The following is an 18046-nucleotide window of genomic DNA, read 5'->3' on the forward strand; positions in this document are numbered from 1 at the left end:
CTTTGTCATTCACAGCCACAGTGCTTCATGAGTAGTTCATTTTCTCATGAGTAATTAAGTGCACACTGGTCTGGTACTTTTATCCTTTTTTTGCTTCAAATCAAAATATATAATGATGTGATTTATCTCAGAATTTATTGTTTCGGTTCATGGTTTTTATATAAGATATTAGATAAGATTAAATCCATTTTGGCAGAATGCTGTTGAGCAGGTAATTCAACAAATATATATGCAACAATATATCAATCCACAAAATGCTTCATTGTGCAAAAATTCTCATCAAAAAAGGTTCCCATGAAAAATTCTTGTTGAAATTGTTTTTTGGGGTTTTTTTTTTGGTGTAAGGCTTTTCTATGGAAGCTTGTTTCCTTCACAGAATAGTTTTCTTTTTCTCATAATTTTTTCTCGCAATTACAATTTATATCTCATAGTTCTGCCATTTTTTTTCTTAGAATTGTGAGTTTATATCTTGTGAGTTTATAGTTGTGAGATAAAGAGGCATAATATATATATATATATATATATACACATACTGTGTATATATATATATATTTTTATTTTTTTATTTATTTTTATTATTATTCTATGGCAGAAACAAGCTTCCATAGTTTTTTTGTGTTTGACTATGGCATGAGGTCTTGTAAGTGGGTGATGGACTGAAGTTTAATATACACAGATATTTAGTTATGCACATACAGACCATTACTGGACTTTTGGATTGCAGGTCAAAACATGAGTATTCTGAAAAGGTGGCGACTAGAACTGAAGAGGGAGAGTTATAACACCCTCACATACATGGTAAGGACAATGGGAACTATGCAACTTTCTCTTTAATGTGTTACAAAGTCAAAGGTTTCTCCTGCGTTCTACTTGTTACCTCACCAGGAGTGGATGGCCAACGTTTTTGAACATCGTACAAGCATCACTGTGGGTTATATTTTGGGATGGATGGGTTTCTGACATCAGAAGTATAAGTTCTTCCTCATGACCGTGAATTTAGCATATTCATACATGCTTAGGGCTGTTGATGAGTAAAGGACGGTATGCATGAGTATCTTCTAGACACTTTAGCTTTTACCTGAGCCTGATTACTGGGACCTTAAAAATATCTTTGTTCTTTCTTGTCTTGATCGCAGTAAAAGCATGCATTATTCTGTCATTTTTTTTATCATATTCTTTTCCAGGGCTAATTTAAGGCTTTCATGAAGAAAATCCAAGTGAAGCATCCTGCAAATATTTATCGTTTATACGAGTGCTTGCCAGGAGCCATCAAGAGGCTGAGTGACTTCTCACAGCATAATCCATAATCGGACATATTATTTTGAAAAACCAAGCTCAATCTGACTACCCATTTCTAGCTGTAGCTAACTTTACCCCATTCTGCATTCATGAAACAGATCTGTCTTCACAGGAGACAGGTTGATTTCACTTTTATAAAGTGTTTGATTGTCCTTTCTAATTTTTGAAGCAGTGTTGCACTTATCACTCTTCATTTAAATATGCACTGAATCTCCCTTTCCTCACTAATTTTGTGGAGGGCTACATTAAGCATAAATAATTATTGACAAAAGATAAATGTCTGTCTGAATTGCTTGAGGCTTTGTTTTAGTCTATCCAATTTTCTCACTTTTCCTTTGGATAAAATAGCAATTGTGTTTGAGTTAACCTTCTAGTAAAAGTATTGCAGAGTGTGATTTGCAGTGCAGATTTTAAACTGAAAGGTTTGATTAATCTTACTGAAGTTCTCAGCGTCTCTTCATTCTCTTTGGGTTTTTGTTCAATGTTGTGCAGAATCTGGTTCAAATTTCATTACAAATGCTTTGCTATTAGTCTCGATTACAGACTCGGATCTAATGAAGATAAAAAGAGATTTCTGCAATGTTAAATGCCATTTTATTTTATCTATGTGCTATCAAGCATTATTTCTGATGTACAATTGGTAAAATAGCAATTCAGTTTCAACAACTTGTAGAATTATTTCCCCCAAAGGAGTGCTGTTTTTTTTATATAATAGGCTGTTTAACTAGTGGTTTTCTACTTTTAATTTGAAAGATTTTATTGTAGCAATTGGCTCTTGTAATGCGTTTAAACCATGGTTCTGCTTAATTTTTCATTATAAACTAGGAATACACTGGCTTGGCCTTTTCATATTATAAATGCTGTAATACAACATAATCAAATCTAAATCCATCTCATGTGTCTTACAAATCTGTATTTCACTGAGCTGTCTGGGGGCCTGGATGATCTCAAAATAAAAGCTCCACAATCAAAACAGAAGACTTGGATTCAACTTTATTTGAACTTAATGCTTAAGTGACGATAGCCAGGTACAAATGATCAAGAGCAAATACCTTATTTGACAAGTGTTCCCTTAATTTATTAGATTTGGCAAAATGGCTGTTTGTGACAAATGTGTAATGTTGTAAAATTACTTTTTGCATGACCAATTGCTTTATGAAAAATTCAACCAGCATAGTAACAAAACAGCTGCTTTCTGTATCATACATTGCTGTCAATAAACATTCACATTGTCAACATATTCAATGTTTTGTAGTAGTTTAATCTTTCATCTAGAGACAGAAACGATCATAACATAGTAAATCTGCTGAAGAAAACCATGTTGGATATTAATTCAAATGTGCAGTCTGTTTTATGACGATGCCCAACAAAACACGTAAAATAAGTGTGTTACACTAAACATGAGTCCTACTATGAGCTTATTAAATAGTCACTTCAATTAAATTTACATCAAGTTACACAGGATACAGCAAAATTCTGGTATATTGCATTAATCTTTTATAAAACTTTACATTTTTATATTTTTTCAATTTTAGTCTTCTTATATCTTTCAAACATGGTGTCCATTAAAAATACATGAATATTGGGTACTTTTTGCACTTTTATTAGTCAGTCTAATGGCCAATAAAACAATTTAGCTTAATGGCTTGTTTTTATGATTTAGCACTTTTCATTGTCCAAACAGTGATCGGTTCATCTTAGGCACTTAATTTGCATATTTGGCATAATTCAATATTGGCAAATCTTAAATGTACAACTACATAAACATACAAATCTAGTACAATGTGAGAAATAAACCACCAGTTTTAAAAGATGAGATTAAGAAAAAAAAACAGTAGTCCTAAAGATAACAGTGCAAGTTGCTGTAATGCAAAAAATGTAATTGCGTTCATAAGACTAGTTTACCACTAGACAGAGAAACGTGCACTGTATGTGTACTGAAATGTGTATGTGAAACCTTGGTAAGACTTTACAAAAGGTTACATTTATTGATTACATATTAGTTAATGTATTGGGTAACTAATGATAATAAGTAAACGAACAATTTTACAGCGTTTAGTAATCTATATCACTTTTATATTCATTACACATTTATAAATAAATGTTAATGTATACAACTTGAAAAGTTTATATATATTTATTAATTAGAAATTAACAATGATTTTTTTTTTTAAACGCTCAATGTTATTTCATGTTAGCAATTGCATAAAACTCTTAGTTAACGTATTGAACCTTATTGTAAAGTATTATCAAAGTTTATTGAGTAAAGGAGATGTGAAAATAATTTCAGCACTTTCTACAAGACACATTCAGTTTTGCCTTTGAATAAACATAGACATTTAAATAATCATGCTAGATCCAGAAATTTCAGATATTTTTACAGTTTGACAACATCACAGCTCATTCACTCAGAGGCACTGAAATCGCTGGGCCTTTTGGATCATCAAAGCGGTCCATGGTGTGAATCTGCATGATCATGTGCAGGCCGTAGGTAAGAATGAGCACCATGAGCAGAGAGGTCAGCAGGCCCATCCAAATCCCCGGAGTGAAGAACCCTGCACAATCGCTGGCATACGAGAACATTTCACCAGTAACGTTGAAACCTTGTATCTGTTGGAAACAAATGATGCATCAATCAGCTGCATTATGGGGAGGTCTTTTTTGTGCACTGCAATTCATAATTTTCACGTAACGTCACATCCTTGTAGGAACGCCCATCTGGAGGGTAAAACGTTTTTTACCAGGTTTGTACAAAATACAAATGTAATAAGACAGTGACATTAAAAGACCACTTTCAAATATACACCTTATTGAATGAGCACAAAAGATAAACCCCAAATATAAACGCAACGTGCAGTTTCTCATTAAGCGGTTTTCCATAGAAAACCATTATAAAGAAAACGCTTACCTATTTAGTGTGTTGCGTTCATATTCTGGGTTCGCCTATATTTAGTATGGATAATCAATGAGGCGCATTACTGAATTCGATCTTTTAATAACACTGTTTTAGTTAACATGAGCTAAGAATGAACAATACTTCTACAGCATTTATTAATCTTAGTTAATATTAATTTTTAAAATGTACTAATACATTATTAAAATCAAAGGTTGTATGTGTTAACATTAGTTAATACACTGTGAACTAACATGAACAGCTTTATTTTTATTAACTAACATTAACAAAGATTAATAAATACGGTAACAAATGTATTGCTCATTGTTAGTTCATGTTAGTTAATACATCAACTAATGAAACTTTTTGTAAAGTGTTACCCGCATTTTAGAATGTCCTGCTGTTTTTAGTGAATGAAACTGCAGCAGGTGCTGTATATGGATTATAAGTGCCCAAAACTTGCATGAGGTGATCTAAATATTCGTGGCTTGAAACAGATGTAAAATTGACAGGCCTATTCTATGAATGTTTTGCCCTCCAGGTCTCCGCACCAGTCATGCACCTGAAAACCATAGTAGTACCTGAAAATCAGTGAAGGTCAGCTTCCATTGGGTGGCGTTGTCCGTAGCATTGCGAGGCACCAGCAGGGGGCTCTGAACACTGCTTACGTTCTGGCAATGGAAAGAATACTCAGCAGGAGCGTAGATACCAGCACTGGCGTTAAAGATCGCCCTCTGTCCGTCATACTCCAGCACCACCTGCTCCATGACCGTCCAGTTGCGAGCAGACACAGGAAAGAAGATCTTGCGCATAGAGAAGCTTTAAGGAAGTATTAAAAAAGTCCAATTATTCTCTTTTAGAGAGCATGCACATCATATCCAACAGCGGCAGTGAATCCTGTTCGTCAAAACCACAAATGATGCATGTCAGTGACGGATTATGTGTTAAATACTCACATAAGCTGGAGGGATTGGAAATCCAGAACATTTTGGTAATTCAGGACGAGTCTGAAAAACAAAAGATTTTTATACTTTTAAGAAACAGCAGTGAACGATGTTGAAATGTATACTGATTACTGCTTGATAATGCTTCTGACCTTGACAGTGTTTCATTGCAAACTGAACCAGTCAGGTCAGGAGCTGCAGAACCATTAAAAATGTCTTTTCCCAGATCAATTTCTTTTCCAAGGAAGCTTGCGAGGAGAGTGTCGGCCCACAGCAAGATGCAGGGTTGCCCCGCTGTGTTGTTGAAGACAACTGGAGGTTTCACAGACGGCGATGATGGTGCCTGAAGTAGTGATCGGCCCATAAAACTTCCTGCCATTACTGGGGTATCCTCAATGACCTGTAGAAGAAGGATAAATGAAAAAAACACACTTTTAACCACGGGTAAAGGAACGTTTCACGCTTATAATTTAGAAACAATGTTAGCACAACTTTTTACCCGTTGTTATGAAACCCCACTGGGTGTACAGTGTGAAATGATGCGGTGTGAGAATGTTATGTATAGATGCTTAGCAACAGACAGCCAATCGCGTGCCTCATATTCACATGCTTTGGATAGTCACGGAAACACAGCTCGTTAAACAGTACCGGTAGTCGTTTCAGCTTTGAGTAAAACTCCTCTATAAACCTTTATAGTCCAAAATTCAGGATAAACTTGATAATACAGTCGACAATATTATGAGGATGCGCAATCCTTTACGTAACCATATTGTGTACTGTGTTCATCCAGTCCATGACACTGACACTGCAAATAAAGACGTTAATGCAGGGTTTAGGAATGTACAGTGTGAAACGACAGTTTATGAACACCAGGGATTAATTGTTAACCATGGGTAAATTATGAACAGTGAAAAGTGAAGCAAGATAACCCAGGATTCCATTTACCTGGGGTTTACAATGAACCAGGACTAATTAATTCAAGTGTGAATGTGAAAAGCCCTATAGTGTGAGAGAACAAATAGACAAAAGTGCAGTACATACTAACTTTGTCCTTGTGATGTTCCTCATTTAGATAAAAGCATCTGCTAAATGAATAAATGTAAATGTGATGACTTACTCTGGAGGGCTTGAGGCCGGTGTATACAGCGGTGTAAGGCACGTCCTGAGATTTGAACAGGTCAACGACCTTTCCAATGATCTCATCTAAAAGAAAAGAAAACAAATATTATATACTATAGTACAGCAATGCTGATGAACACATGGCATCAAGTTAGAATTAAAACATTAAAAGCAATATATATATATATTAAAATAATTATCAAAAAAGAAACATAATTACTCACCATTTTTCAAAAGCAATTCCTTTGATTGAGCCCTGATATTTCAACAAAGCAAAGTCAAAGTGTTATTTTCTTATTATTTATATACTATTATAGTATTTATTTATACTAGTGCAATGCCCGTGCAAAATCAGTTTTTGTGTGTTTTTAGTAATTGTTGGCTTGGTATGTTTGAGTTGCTGAATAGCCTAGGCTACAATTACACAGGAGCCTAAACTCTGAGAAAACTATAACGTTAAGCGGACCAGAATAAAATATAATATTCAGAATTAAACAGTGTAGCTGACTGACTGAGATTCAGTTAAATCGCTACTTTTTCAAAAATGAATTGCTACTTTTTTCGAAAGTAGTGAATTGCTACTTTTTATAATAAACGTATAATTACATTGTAATAAATGTATAATAACACTGTAACAAATGTATAATTACATTTTTACGCTACTTTTTTCAAAAAGAATCGCTACTTTTTCATAAAAGAATCGCTACTTTTTCATAAAAGAATTGATACTTTTTCAGAAGTAGTGAATCGCTACATTTTAAAATAAACGTATAATAACACTGTAATAAATGTATAATAACTCTGTAATAAATGTATAATAACACTGTAATAAATGTATAATAACACTGTAACAAATGTATAATTACATTTTTTACGCTACTTTTTCCAAAAATAATCAATACTTTTTTCTTTTTTTTAAGTATCGATTCTTTTTGGAAAAAGTAGCGTAAAAAATGTAATATGTAGCGTAAAAAAACACTTTTGCAAGAAACTGTGTATGTAATAGAAATAGCATTACAGAACATCTTACCCAGCAGTGTAAGGGAGATGGACAACCAGCAGTGAAGGCTGTGCGGTGTTCAGCTTGATTTCCTTTAGGGTGCTTGGGTTGATGTGGACTGCTGGGATACCCAGCTCTCCCTGGAATAGTTCCAGGACTGAATCCGATGCAGACCAGTCCAGGGCTGGCAGCATCAGAGAACTGGAGGATGTCTGAAGTGCTGACTTGAATACCAAGAGAGAAAAGTTTTAAAAGAGAATTTTAGAGAAAAATCTAGATGTGATATATTTTGAGGATTTAAAAAATATAAAGGGCACACCCACCTCTACATTTAAAAAGACACTGTCTTGTTTGTTCCCAAAAACTCCACCGTACATGGTGAAGTCATCTATACTTAGCTAACGTGGGGAGAGCAGGCAACAAGAGTCAGTTGTTACAGTACATGGCATAAATGGATTCAATTATTATTTATATACTATTAATTAATATTTTTAATTCTGTTTTTCTATAATAAGTTTTTAATTTTTTATTAGTTTCATTTGTACTAATTTTGGTATGTCCTTTTGTCGTTTTGGTATATTATACGTTTTTTTGTTGTTGTTTTTTTTTGTGTTTTTTTTAGTACTTTTAGTATTTAAAAGAAAATTAAAAATGTTTTGGCAGCTATTTTACTTTTATTTCAACTACCAAAAACGTGTTTTATATATGTATAGTCTTGTCATTGAAAACTACTTTTTTTTTTTCAATAACGACACTGACTCGGATTACATATACACTGATAATATCTACCAATCACACTTGTTTAAGCCAATGTTTCAACTCTCTGGGGTTTAATATTGCAATAATGCAAAATAAATGTTGTCATGTCAATGCACAATTGATCACATTTGTACTGTAATGAAATACTGGCATGTCCAAGGGAAGATGGATGGGGAAGTAAGACTGTGGCTCAAAGTCACACTATACTGACAAGTCCAGTATCAACGAGAGTAAAAATATCAGAATTAGAGGAAGAAGCTGCTTTACTAATAATTCCGCAATGTAAAATACATTGCTCCTACATTGATCACACAGTAAACTGTTTTTATATTCCACTTTATCTCTAAAAGCAGATAAAAACACAAGAATGCATTAGGGTGGCATTAATATGAAGCCTTTTTACCTGATCCTGTAAGAAGAGCAGCACATTGTGAGGAGCAGTGGACAAGGCAGATTTCAGATAAGACAACAGCTGCCCACCAGACACAGCCTGACCAGCTGCTGGTTGAGCCAGATGTGGCATACTGTAGCTGTATTGACAAAGATATCATTCAGTTTGCAAACGTTCTCAACAGAAACAGGATGACATGAAACTTTGTACACAGTAATCAGCCTCTACCAAGCGCTTTGTTTCCAATTTATCGACAGTCTACCAAGTCACTGTAGTGTAAGCTGATTCAGCTGCCTGAACATAAATAAGAAAGCCACAGCAATGTTCTGGTGTAGCTACTATTTAACAATGTAAAAGCAATATTCAAGAAACAAACGTGTCACGTACCCATCACTGGTCCACATGAGCAGAGGCACTTGAGCATAACAGCTATAAATCGAAAAGATAAATAATAAAACTGAAGTAGAGGCCATTGTCGAGAGACTACTACGCTGCACTCCTACTTCCGTCATTATTCAGGAGAGTCACGTGAATGGCAGAGCGCTGATGATCACGTGACTGTGTTTTTTCCTTCAATCATGTGATTCCCTTCTGACTCGATTCGTTCCTATGATTCGTTCTCGTCTCTGAGCAGCGCGCCGGCGCAAGATGATCTCATGGATAAATATATTTGTATTATTTACTAGGGCAACGTTTTTGAAAAGGAAAAAGAATACAACCACTGTACAGTCATTCATTTAACTTGATCCTTAACTTTTATCTATCTATCTATCTATCTATCTATCTATCTATCTATCTATCTATCTATCTATCTATCTATCTATCTATCTATCTATCTATCTATCTATCTATCTATCTATCTATCTATCTTCAGAAAGAGAAGCTGCAGTGCCCCGCTGTACATTGTAAAATAAATTGTTAGGTTGACCCATGGACTGTATAAAAAAAAAAAGGTTGACCACATTGTAAACTATTTATTTATCAAAAATGTTATCTTTGTATTATTTATCATAAAGTTATTCAAACTGCACGATCTCTTTTACTGTAGGAATCAATCTTGGTCAGCCCTCGCTATTTTTCACCTGGAGTGCAAAAGGACGACACTGTACTTTCAGGACCGCTTTATTGGGCTGAAATATGACAGCCTCTGTCATATATATTTCCATTTTAATCAAGCTTATCTTAACAGATCACTTATTACTATGAACATTAATATAGAACATTAATTTGCGTTTCCTTAGCACTAAAAACAGCTCTCATCTATCTTTATCATCAGCACTTAACTGTAATTCACGCGTTATTAAGAAAATCTTCATCCTCAGTGTTGTTGGCGGAGGGATATCTGATAATGTGACTGCGCCCTGTGCCATTCAGCTGTAGGATGGGTACATGCAAATGAAATAACTTAAGACTACCCGGGATTTGAATTATCGCTAATATATTTGAAGCACTTGTACTTGTGGCTGATTTGTAATTGTGGGTTGATGACATTCAGAACAACAGTGATCATCTCCGTTTTGGGAGGTGCACTATATTATTTTGCGAATGTCTCCGCACCGCTGGAGCCCGTACTGCGGTCAGGGCCATCTTTGGTTGTTCTCGCCGGTCGCGACTCGCACCACAGTCAGTGAACAATTGTGATACGTATCAAATCATTCGAGCGATAACTGTTTGCAAAGAGTTCGTTTTACTGTCGGCAATAGGACAACAGACTGATTCTGCATAAATATTTCATTGCATCAACACCGTTTTGCAGATTTTTTTTGCAGCGGAAATTTGGCTAAAGAAGGGAGATCCACTGTAATACAACATGGATGAGGAATATGATGTTATCGTATTGGGCACCGGACTCACAGTGAGTAACGCATTCAGGTCACTAATGACTCAGATGAAACAGATGACGATATTGTCGATTGATGCTCGTATGCTTATAATGCTGTTATCAGAGATGTGACTGTAGGAATATATGCTTTGCGTTAGATTGAACCCGAGGGCCTATTGCTGACGCATCCTTTGGACCAGTATACTGTGTGTGTAATAATGATCCAGCATTTATTGTAATTTCTACCTGTATACAAGTGCAATCCTTACCAATTACATCTTCCCCCGAAATTTCAAAGCCATTGCGGCTGCATCATTACATTGACATGACAGCGGTGATTAAAAAGTAATGACTGATTCTCGTCTCAGTGTCTGGTTCCAAGGAGTGGCATCAGGTATCCCATTTGCTCGTGCGTCGAAAGAGGGGAACATAATGTGTTTATAGCATATATTTCTCCTTTTACGGGTCGCCAACGCCGCGACGAAGCTGTATTGTGCTTAACTGATGTTAGTTCACAGGTTGCTTGCAATTCATCCCTTTTGGACAGGGTTTAGTGAATTTTTTTGTAATTGATATATTTTAAAGGGTCAAATTGAAAAGACACGAGAACTTGATATTGGAAAAATAGGTGCAAAAAGCAGCATTACTACTAATCAAAAGAACGATAAAAACCAGAAGTGTTTTTACATTATACGTTTCTCTATTTTTCTCATGGAGGATTGTGGGCTGATCTGGGCTGCGGCTCGTGGCTGGATGGGTGTAGCGGTGTCCGATTCGGCAACGAATTGTTCTTTTGAGTCGAATCTTTTCAATTAATCTACCCGAGGGGTTCCTCAGTTATCGAATCATTAACAGCCGATAATTTTTTGAAATACGTACTGGTAATATGTTTACGACTTGATTATATGATAGTTTTAGCACACAAAGAATTGGATTTATAACTTTTTCAGCCAAGATGTAAATTATAGTAGCCTGTTTAATGTAAATATCGATCATATTTAGGTTCTAGATTATTTTTCACGACTGGAACAAACTGAACTGGAACTCTGAAAATTACAATTATCTAATTTCACGAAATTGGCCCCGCCAGGATGTCAGAATGACGTAAACGAATCATAGAATAATTCGGTTTGCGAACCGCTTCATTACACCGAGGACTGTTCACAGGAACCGATTCGTGGAAATGACTCGGACTTTCTATCACTAGATGGGTGGGGTGACTCCGGGTGACTCGCATCCCAGTGTTCAACGCGGAAGTCAAGGCTAGATACCGGGGCCCATCTCAGCAGATTAATAGAATAAAAATATATATATATATATATATATATATATATATATATATATATATATATCCATCACAGATTATTTCAACTGAATGATGTTAATTTGTGTAGGAATGTATTCTCTCTGGGATCATGTCCGTGAATGGGAAGAAAGTTTTGCATATGGACAGAAATCCATACTACGGTGGTGAAAGTTCCTCTATCACACCCCTGGAGGAGGTGAGGATGTTTCACAGTCATTTATTACTTATTTCGTGTCTGCTTGATTTTACACACATTAACTATGAAATGTTTTTGTTGAAGAATAAAAGTATAATAAAAATCTGTGTATTGTTGTTACATAAATTAATATTCTATGTTAATATAAATATTTATATTCATTTTAAATGTATATAAAAAATGAATAATATGTACTTATTTTTAAAAAATCTATTAATGGACACCCTCTTCAAAAATATTATCATATGATATTTAAATGTTGCATTTATCCTTGTTTTTTATGCATGCACTCACATTTTACATGCTTTTGTTTCTCAGCTCTATAAGAGATTTGGAATTTCAGACAGCCCCCCAGAGTCAATGGGCCGAGGAAGAGACTGGAATGTGGACCTTATTCCTAAATTCTTAATGGCCAATGGTAAAAAATACTTAAGTAGCATAATTGTTGGTGTGAGAATATTGTTCGAAACATGTTTTGGGATTAGATTGTTGCCCCTTAATTCATGGAATTTTGTAATTTTTCTGTAACAGCTAGCTTTCTGAATAATGATGCACAATCACATTTTGTCATTGTTATCTTCCTTAAGGTCAGTTAGTTAAGATGCTTCTATACACTGAAGTGACCAGATATCTTGACTTCAAAGTGGTTGAGGGAAGCTTCGTGTATAAAGGGGGAAAAATCTACAAAGTGCCCTCTACTGAGACAGAGGCACTGGCTTCAAGTAAGTACAGCTACACTGGAAAGAATTTTTTTTTACTCAGATATTGCTTGTAAATGAATAAATAATTACAAAAGAAACGGCAAGTAACACACTGAATTGAAATGAAATTTTGAAGTAGAAAGACTGAAATAGTATTTTCTTGTCAAACGTACTCCAATAATCTTTTATTTATAACTTCGAAAAAGTTTTTTTTTACAGTTTAGCATTTTAACTGTAGGAATAAATCAAGAATTTATATACAGACTTGTATAGATGACACAAAACATGTGTTGCTTAGACCTAATGGGAATGTTTGAGAAGAGACGTTTCCGGAAGTTCCTAGTTTTTGTGGCCAACTTTGATGAGAACGACCCCAAGACCTTTGAGGGTGTCGATCCCAAACTTACAACAATGGGAGAAGTGTACAAGAAGTTTGACTTAGGACAGGACGTCGTAGACTTCACGGGACATGCCCTGGCCCTCTACAGGACAGATGAGTAAGTGTCGCCAGTGTTACAAAACCTCATAGTGTATAAGAGTCTTATAAAACATATTATTTAAAGCAACACGCTACAGGCATAACCATTGTTTTACACATTTAAGTTTTTCACTACACTTCATTTGTTTGTGTCTGAAGATTTTAATAACAACAGATCTATTAAAGGCCATTTGTATTCCTATCTATATTCTGAAAGGTTTTTAGAGAGGGGTCTTATATCATTTGCCTGATTTATTTAACATTTTATTCCTTAAAAAATGCGCTGCGTCCGAAATCGAATTATTATTGACCTTTATTTAGAACAAGTTCTTATTTTCAACAACAGCCTGGCAGGAGAGTTAAAATCTCCTTAAAGACACACTAACATATTAAAATACAAACACACACATACATTCTTTTAAAACTTCCCTACTATATAGTATTCGACAAACAGTAAGCGATTAGTCCCCGGATGAGCTACTACTTACAGTAAGATTCTGAGGTGTCATTCGATGGACACTTTACTATACCATGAGGCCACTGGAGGGGATTTATGAATGGAAGTGAATCATCGCAGCTGAAGCTGGTAGGTCACATGACAGTAACAATATGGTGAATGTAGTATGTCTGAATTTCATTCATATAGAACATACTTTTTTAATGCTTGCGCAGTAAATTCAAATGTAGTACCTACTCAGACAGTACGCGATATTGGATGCAGTGATGGTGATTTATTTTCTTTCTTTTTTTTCAGTATTTTCTTATTTATAGAGTCATTAAAACGATACATCTAAAATCCCCTCTGTAAAAACCTTTAACTCTAATGTCAACCAAAAAAATACTAAGCAGTACTGTACAGTGATTAAGCAACAGGGGAAGTAAGGTGTTATCTATTATTCATTCACCTGTTGTGTCTTGCCTTAATGTCAACAAATAACAATGCATTAGTTTGCATTGATGATAAATGTATTGAATTGAATTTCTCCTAGTTACCTGGAGCAGCCGTGTCTGGAGACCATCAATAGGATCAAACTCTACAGTGAATCTCTGGCACGTTACGGAAAGAGCCCCTACCTGTACCCCCTGTACGGATTGGGGGAGCTGCCTCAGGGGTTTGCTAGGTTAGTGGCCCCTCCCACACCCAATCATTCTCAAGTAATCATGTTGAGTGTCACTGTGAAGCCCTTATGTTTTAAACATGGGCTTTTTGAACTTACAGGTTAAGTGCTATTTATGGAGGAACATACATGCTGAACAAACCAGTGGATGAGATAGTGATGGAGGGAGGACATGTGGTGGGCGTGAAATCAGAAGGAGAGGTACTTTTTTTGTTTTGTTTTTGAAGTGGGATATGACCATAAACTGTAAAGACGACATGTCTTCACTTCCTTCCACTGTAGAAAAATAAAGCCAAAATGTCCCAGAAATGGCAGCTGCCATCTTGTGCTGATGACATCATTTGGAGCCAGAGTCTGTGCCGTAGCGATCGTGAGGTGGAGCCGCGGTATCAAGGTCCCGCCCAAACTCCCGCAGACTCAATCGCAAGCAAATCTGTCAATCATGACGCTACATCTCATTTTTATAGCATCAAATAACTAACTAAAACGAACATTTCAACATATATCAGCGTCATAAGAACTACCTAAAATGACAAAAAAAAATGTATTTGAAGTGCAATTTTTGTTTTTAAGTTTGTCTCATGTCCCAGTCGTTTACATGGAGAGGGCGGAGTTTATGACCTATACTGCAGCCAGCCACTACGGGGCGATCAAAAATGTTTTGGCTTCACTTTTCAGGATGTGTGCGGCCCACTTGGATATAACAAACTTCTTTTATTGGAAAAAAATAATAAAATAAAATAATTTATTATTACAAAGTGATAATGCGAGGATTTTCTTTGGAAAAGTTTGAGACACAATTTATGTTTGAATTTTCTTTTCCAAGGTTGCCCGATGCAAACAGCTCATCTGTGACCCAAGCTACATAGCGGACCGTGTGCACAAAGTAGGCCAGGTGATCCGGGTCATCTGCGTCCTCAGCCATCCCATTAAAAACACTAATGATGCCAATTCCTGCCAGATCATCATCCCTCAGAACCAGGTTAACCGCAAATCAGGTTTGTGACAGCACTTGTTGATTCTTGTGGTATTTGTATAAAATGGGAATATTTGCATAGAATGATTTGCAGGATAAACAAAGATGTATATGCATTCAGGTATGCACTACTGTGCAGACACCACTAGAGGGTGCTGCTTACTTTCATTTCAAAAATAAGCTGAGCTGCTTATGTCATGAAAAGCTCACGCTTATTTTGTTGTTATTTGCATGTAGATATCTATGTTTGCATGATCTCCTACGCCCATAACGTGGCGGCTCAGGGGAAATACATTGCCATCGTAAGCACCACTGTGGAAACCTCTGATCCTGAAGCTGAAATCGAACCTGCTCTGGAACTCATCGAGCCCATTGACCAAAAGTCAGTTTACCTTGCTTTCTATTCTCTGTTTTATAGTAAAAAAACAAACAACATTATTAACTTAAGCACTAATATTCAGTTCCACAGCACAGCTGCAAGTGTGATATTGATTTTACACAGTTTTGTAAATTATAGTCTACAAAATCTTTTAATAACAGTTAATATCAAATAATATTTTAAATACACTCCTCACTCATGGCTGCACTGCAGTCATTAAATGCAATGATTTTTTGTATTATTATTTTGTCATTTTTACAGGTTTGTGGCCATCAGTGACATGTATGAACCCACAGATGATGGGACAGACAGTCAGGTCAGCTTCACGCGGTGTTATTTTAATATTCTTTATATACTATTATAAAAATAAAAAGCACGTTCAAAAAGTGAACAAATATTATATTTTAGTTTAGTTTTAGTCATTTTATGTGCTTTTGTCATAAAAAAATATTTATTTTGATTTTAGTTTTAGTCATTTTAGTACTTAAATCTTAAATCAAATCTAAAATCTTAAATCAATTTCATTTCAGTTAGTTTACAAGAAAACATTTCCAAGTTTTTCCATAAAATATATTTGATTTTATTTCAGTTAATGAAAACGAATTTAATAGTTTTAGATAACAGTAACAAAACGTTACAGTAATTTCTTGTTTAAATTCTTGTGCACTTCTTGGCATCAGTCAGAAATATAACCAGTTTTGATGTCATTTCTCCAGATATTTGCATCCCGGTCCTACGATGCCACCACTCATTTTGAAACAACTTGTAACGACATCAAGGACATCTACAAGCGGATGACAGGCAGTGACTTCGACTTTGAGAACATGAAGCGTAAACAGAACGACGTCTTCGGCGAGGACGAGCAGTGAGGGGTGGAGAAGTGACAGAGGAGTGGAGAGGCAATGTTCAGATGGAGGGCAGAGATGGGGCGGGCTGAACGGGATTTACTGGGCTGGGTTCAGAGGTCACGCAGAACAGAATCGACAATGCAACGACGTTGTAAATCTCTTTCAACCAGCCTTATCTTTCCCAGAGTGCTCTTTGCTCATTGTCTCCACACCCCTTCGGTGTCTCTGTTCAGATACTATTACAGCACACAGACACACAAACGCTCTATCGCTCACATTCCACAACTCTGCACTACAAAGTGGGCTCACACCAACATGCTACTTTAGATTCTTACACAAGCAGTATGCATCGTTTGCGCAAAATATCCTGTTGAAGTGAAACACGTGTCTTTTTGTTCTCTGAATATCGTCTTTGACTGAAGCCCATACATGTGAACGATTCCTTGAATATTGAAGGAGATTTAAAACATTTTCTCTTCCACTTTCGTGATGTATCCCCAACAGTCCTCAGACTGTTAGATAGCATACTGTCGTCACTTTGACATTTAACAGCTTCATGTGAACAGCAGCCTTCCTGTTCTTTAGGAAAGTGTCACTGACAAAAGTATAGTAAGATTATTAAACGCTCACCATTAAACACTACATTTTGACACTTGGACAAAGGATGTAATATGATATTGATAGTATGTAAAAATGCATAAGGTTGTACGAAATTAAATCTGACTTTGCCACATCTAGCAATCAAAAACTGAACTGACAGTCTCATATCACTACATTTCCTATTCCTCATCCTTCTGCTCTACAACTCATTGGTCTTTTAAGTTATTTAATTATTTTGTATTATTATTGGTGGATATTCAACTAAATTGAATGAGATGTATAATATGCAGTATAGAAGTGAATTGTAAGCCATTAACTTGTAACTAACATTACGATGTTAAAAATATTGTATGGCCTCAGAATTTCTAATGACCTAATTCTACATTCCTCATCCTCCTGCATTCATTTTGTTTGTAGTGAAAACCGATGTTATCGAACGCAAATGTGTGCGAAAATGCATAACAAGTCGATCACTTAGTTTGTTACGGGAAATGAGTCTTAAGAATGTGGAAGCAATTTTCACTTCCACAGCTGCAGAAGTAAATGATAATGTGAATTTAATAAGTATCAGATCTTTTGTTATTGATAGTAGCCATATCCCGTTGGTTTTCTGGCTTTTGTAAACCAGTCTGACTCAGTCAACTAAATACTACATACATACTTTAACTTTTGATTGTGATGAACACTATGGATTTCTCCGTGTACTGTTAAGCTTTCCTCTGCATCTTAGATTTATCTTCCATTTTATCAGCGATTGACACATGTAGTCTCTGCATTTACACTTGGCTATTTGAAACCACAAGACAAACTGACTGGTCATTTTCACCATTACTTACGGTATATCTCTAATCATGCCCGTTTTTGTTTCAAAATGAGTTGAATTGCCATGAATAGTTATAGTAGACACTAGTCTGGACCAGATGATCATGGTGTGCTGTTTGAATTCTCACCATACAGCTTTCAGTGTAGAATTTACAAGCATTGTCATGTTTTTTTCCATATTCGCCTTTGCTGAGAAAAAAGCCTCTGACGCTAGTTTTTTTCCCTTTTTTATTTTTAATGGAAAACAAGGAGTGTGACAGTTTTTTAACATTCCTGAAGTTTATTGGGCCAAAGTCACTTATGGCCTTATAGATTCACATAGAAGCATACAGGTCTTGAACTCTCTTCCTTAGTGCACAAATTAGATTGTGAATTATTGATAACTGGAATTAAAT

The 18046-nt window shown here is 35.6% G+C and overlaps 2 protein-coding genes across 2 annotated transcripts; one reads left to right on the forward strand and one right to left on the reverse strand.

Moving 5' to 3' along the window:
• Window positions 1–3612: 3612 nt before the first annotated feature.
• Window positions 3613–8946, reverse strand: atp6ap1b (ATPase H+ transporting accessory protein 1b). The gene is made up of 10 exons (XM_056268196.1): window positions 8793–8946; window positions 8418–8544; window positions 7579–7653; window positions 7286–7479; window positions 6480–6511; window positions 6254–6339; window positions 5289–5536; window positions 5149–5199; window positions 4774–5011; window positions 3613–3909 (listed from the first exon to the last, which is right to left on the reverse strand). The coding sequence occupies exons 1-10, from the start codon at window positions 8915–8917 to the stop codon at window positions 3700–3702; spliced, it is 1386 nt and encodes a 461-aa protein (XP_056124171.1). The 5' UTR covers window positions 8918–8946; the 3' UTR covers window positions 3613–3699.
• A 1024-nt stretch (window positions 8947–9970) lies between these two features.
• On the forward strand, window positions 9971–16833 carry gdi1 (GDP dissociation inhibitor 1). The gene is made up of 11 exons (XM_056268197.1): window positions 9971–10260; window positions 11622–11729; window positions 12048–12147; window positions 12317–12451; window positions 12729–12927; window positions 13898–14029; window positions 14128–14227; window positions 14853–15024; window positions 15240–15384; window positions 15643–15697; window positions 16098–16833. Exons 1-11 carry the CDS (start codon window positions 10216–10218, stop codon window positions 16248–16250), a joined length of 1344 nt encoding a protein of 447 aa, XP_056124172.1. The 5' UTR covers window positions 9971–10215; the 3' UTR covers window positions 16251–16833.
• Window positions 16834–18046: the final 1213 nt, after the last annotated feature.

The sequence above is a fragment of the Rhinichthys klamathensis genome, unplaced genomic scaffold (genome assembly GCF_029890125.1).
Source record: "Rhinichthys klamathensis goyatoka isolate OS25496 unplaced genomic scaffold, OSU_Roscu_1.1 h1tg000269l_1, whole genome shotgun sequence".
Lineage (NCBI taxonomy): Eukaryota > Metazoa > Chordata > Actinopteri > Cypriniformes > Leuciscidae > Rhinichthys > Rhinichthys klamathensis.

Excerpts from the sequence above, each read along its gene's own strand:
- atp6ap1b (XM_056268196.1), bottom strand. The coding sequence starts at position 8,917 with ATGACGGAAGTAGGAGTGCAGCGTAGTAGTCTCTCGACAATGGCCTCT. Across the intron at positions 7,480-7,578 it reads GTGTCTTTTTAAATGTAGAG|TCAGCACTTCAGACATCCTC; the intron begins GTGGGTGTGCCC and ends TTGGTATTCAAG. Across the intron at positions 6,340-6,479 it reads GGAATTGCTTTTGAAAAATG|ATGAGATCATTGGAAAGGTC; the intron begins GTGAGTAATTAT and ends CTTTTCTTTTAG.
- gdi1 (XM_056268197.1), top strand. The coding sequence starts at position 10,216 with ATGGATGAGGAATATGATGTTATCGTATTGGGCACCGGACTCACA. Across the intron at positions 12,928-13,897 it reads GCCCTCTACAGGACAGATGA|TTACCTGGAGCAGCCGTGTC; the intron begins GTAAGTGTCGCC and ends AATTTCTCCTAG. Across the intron at positions 15,385-15,642 it reads ATCGAGCCCATTGACCAAAA|GTTTGTGGCCATCAGTGACA; the intron begins GTCAGTTTACCT and ends TCATTTTTACAG.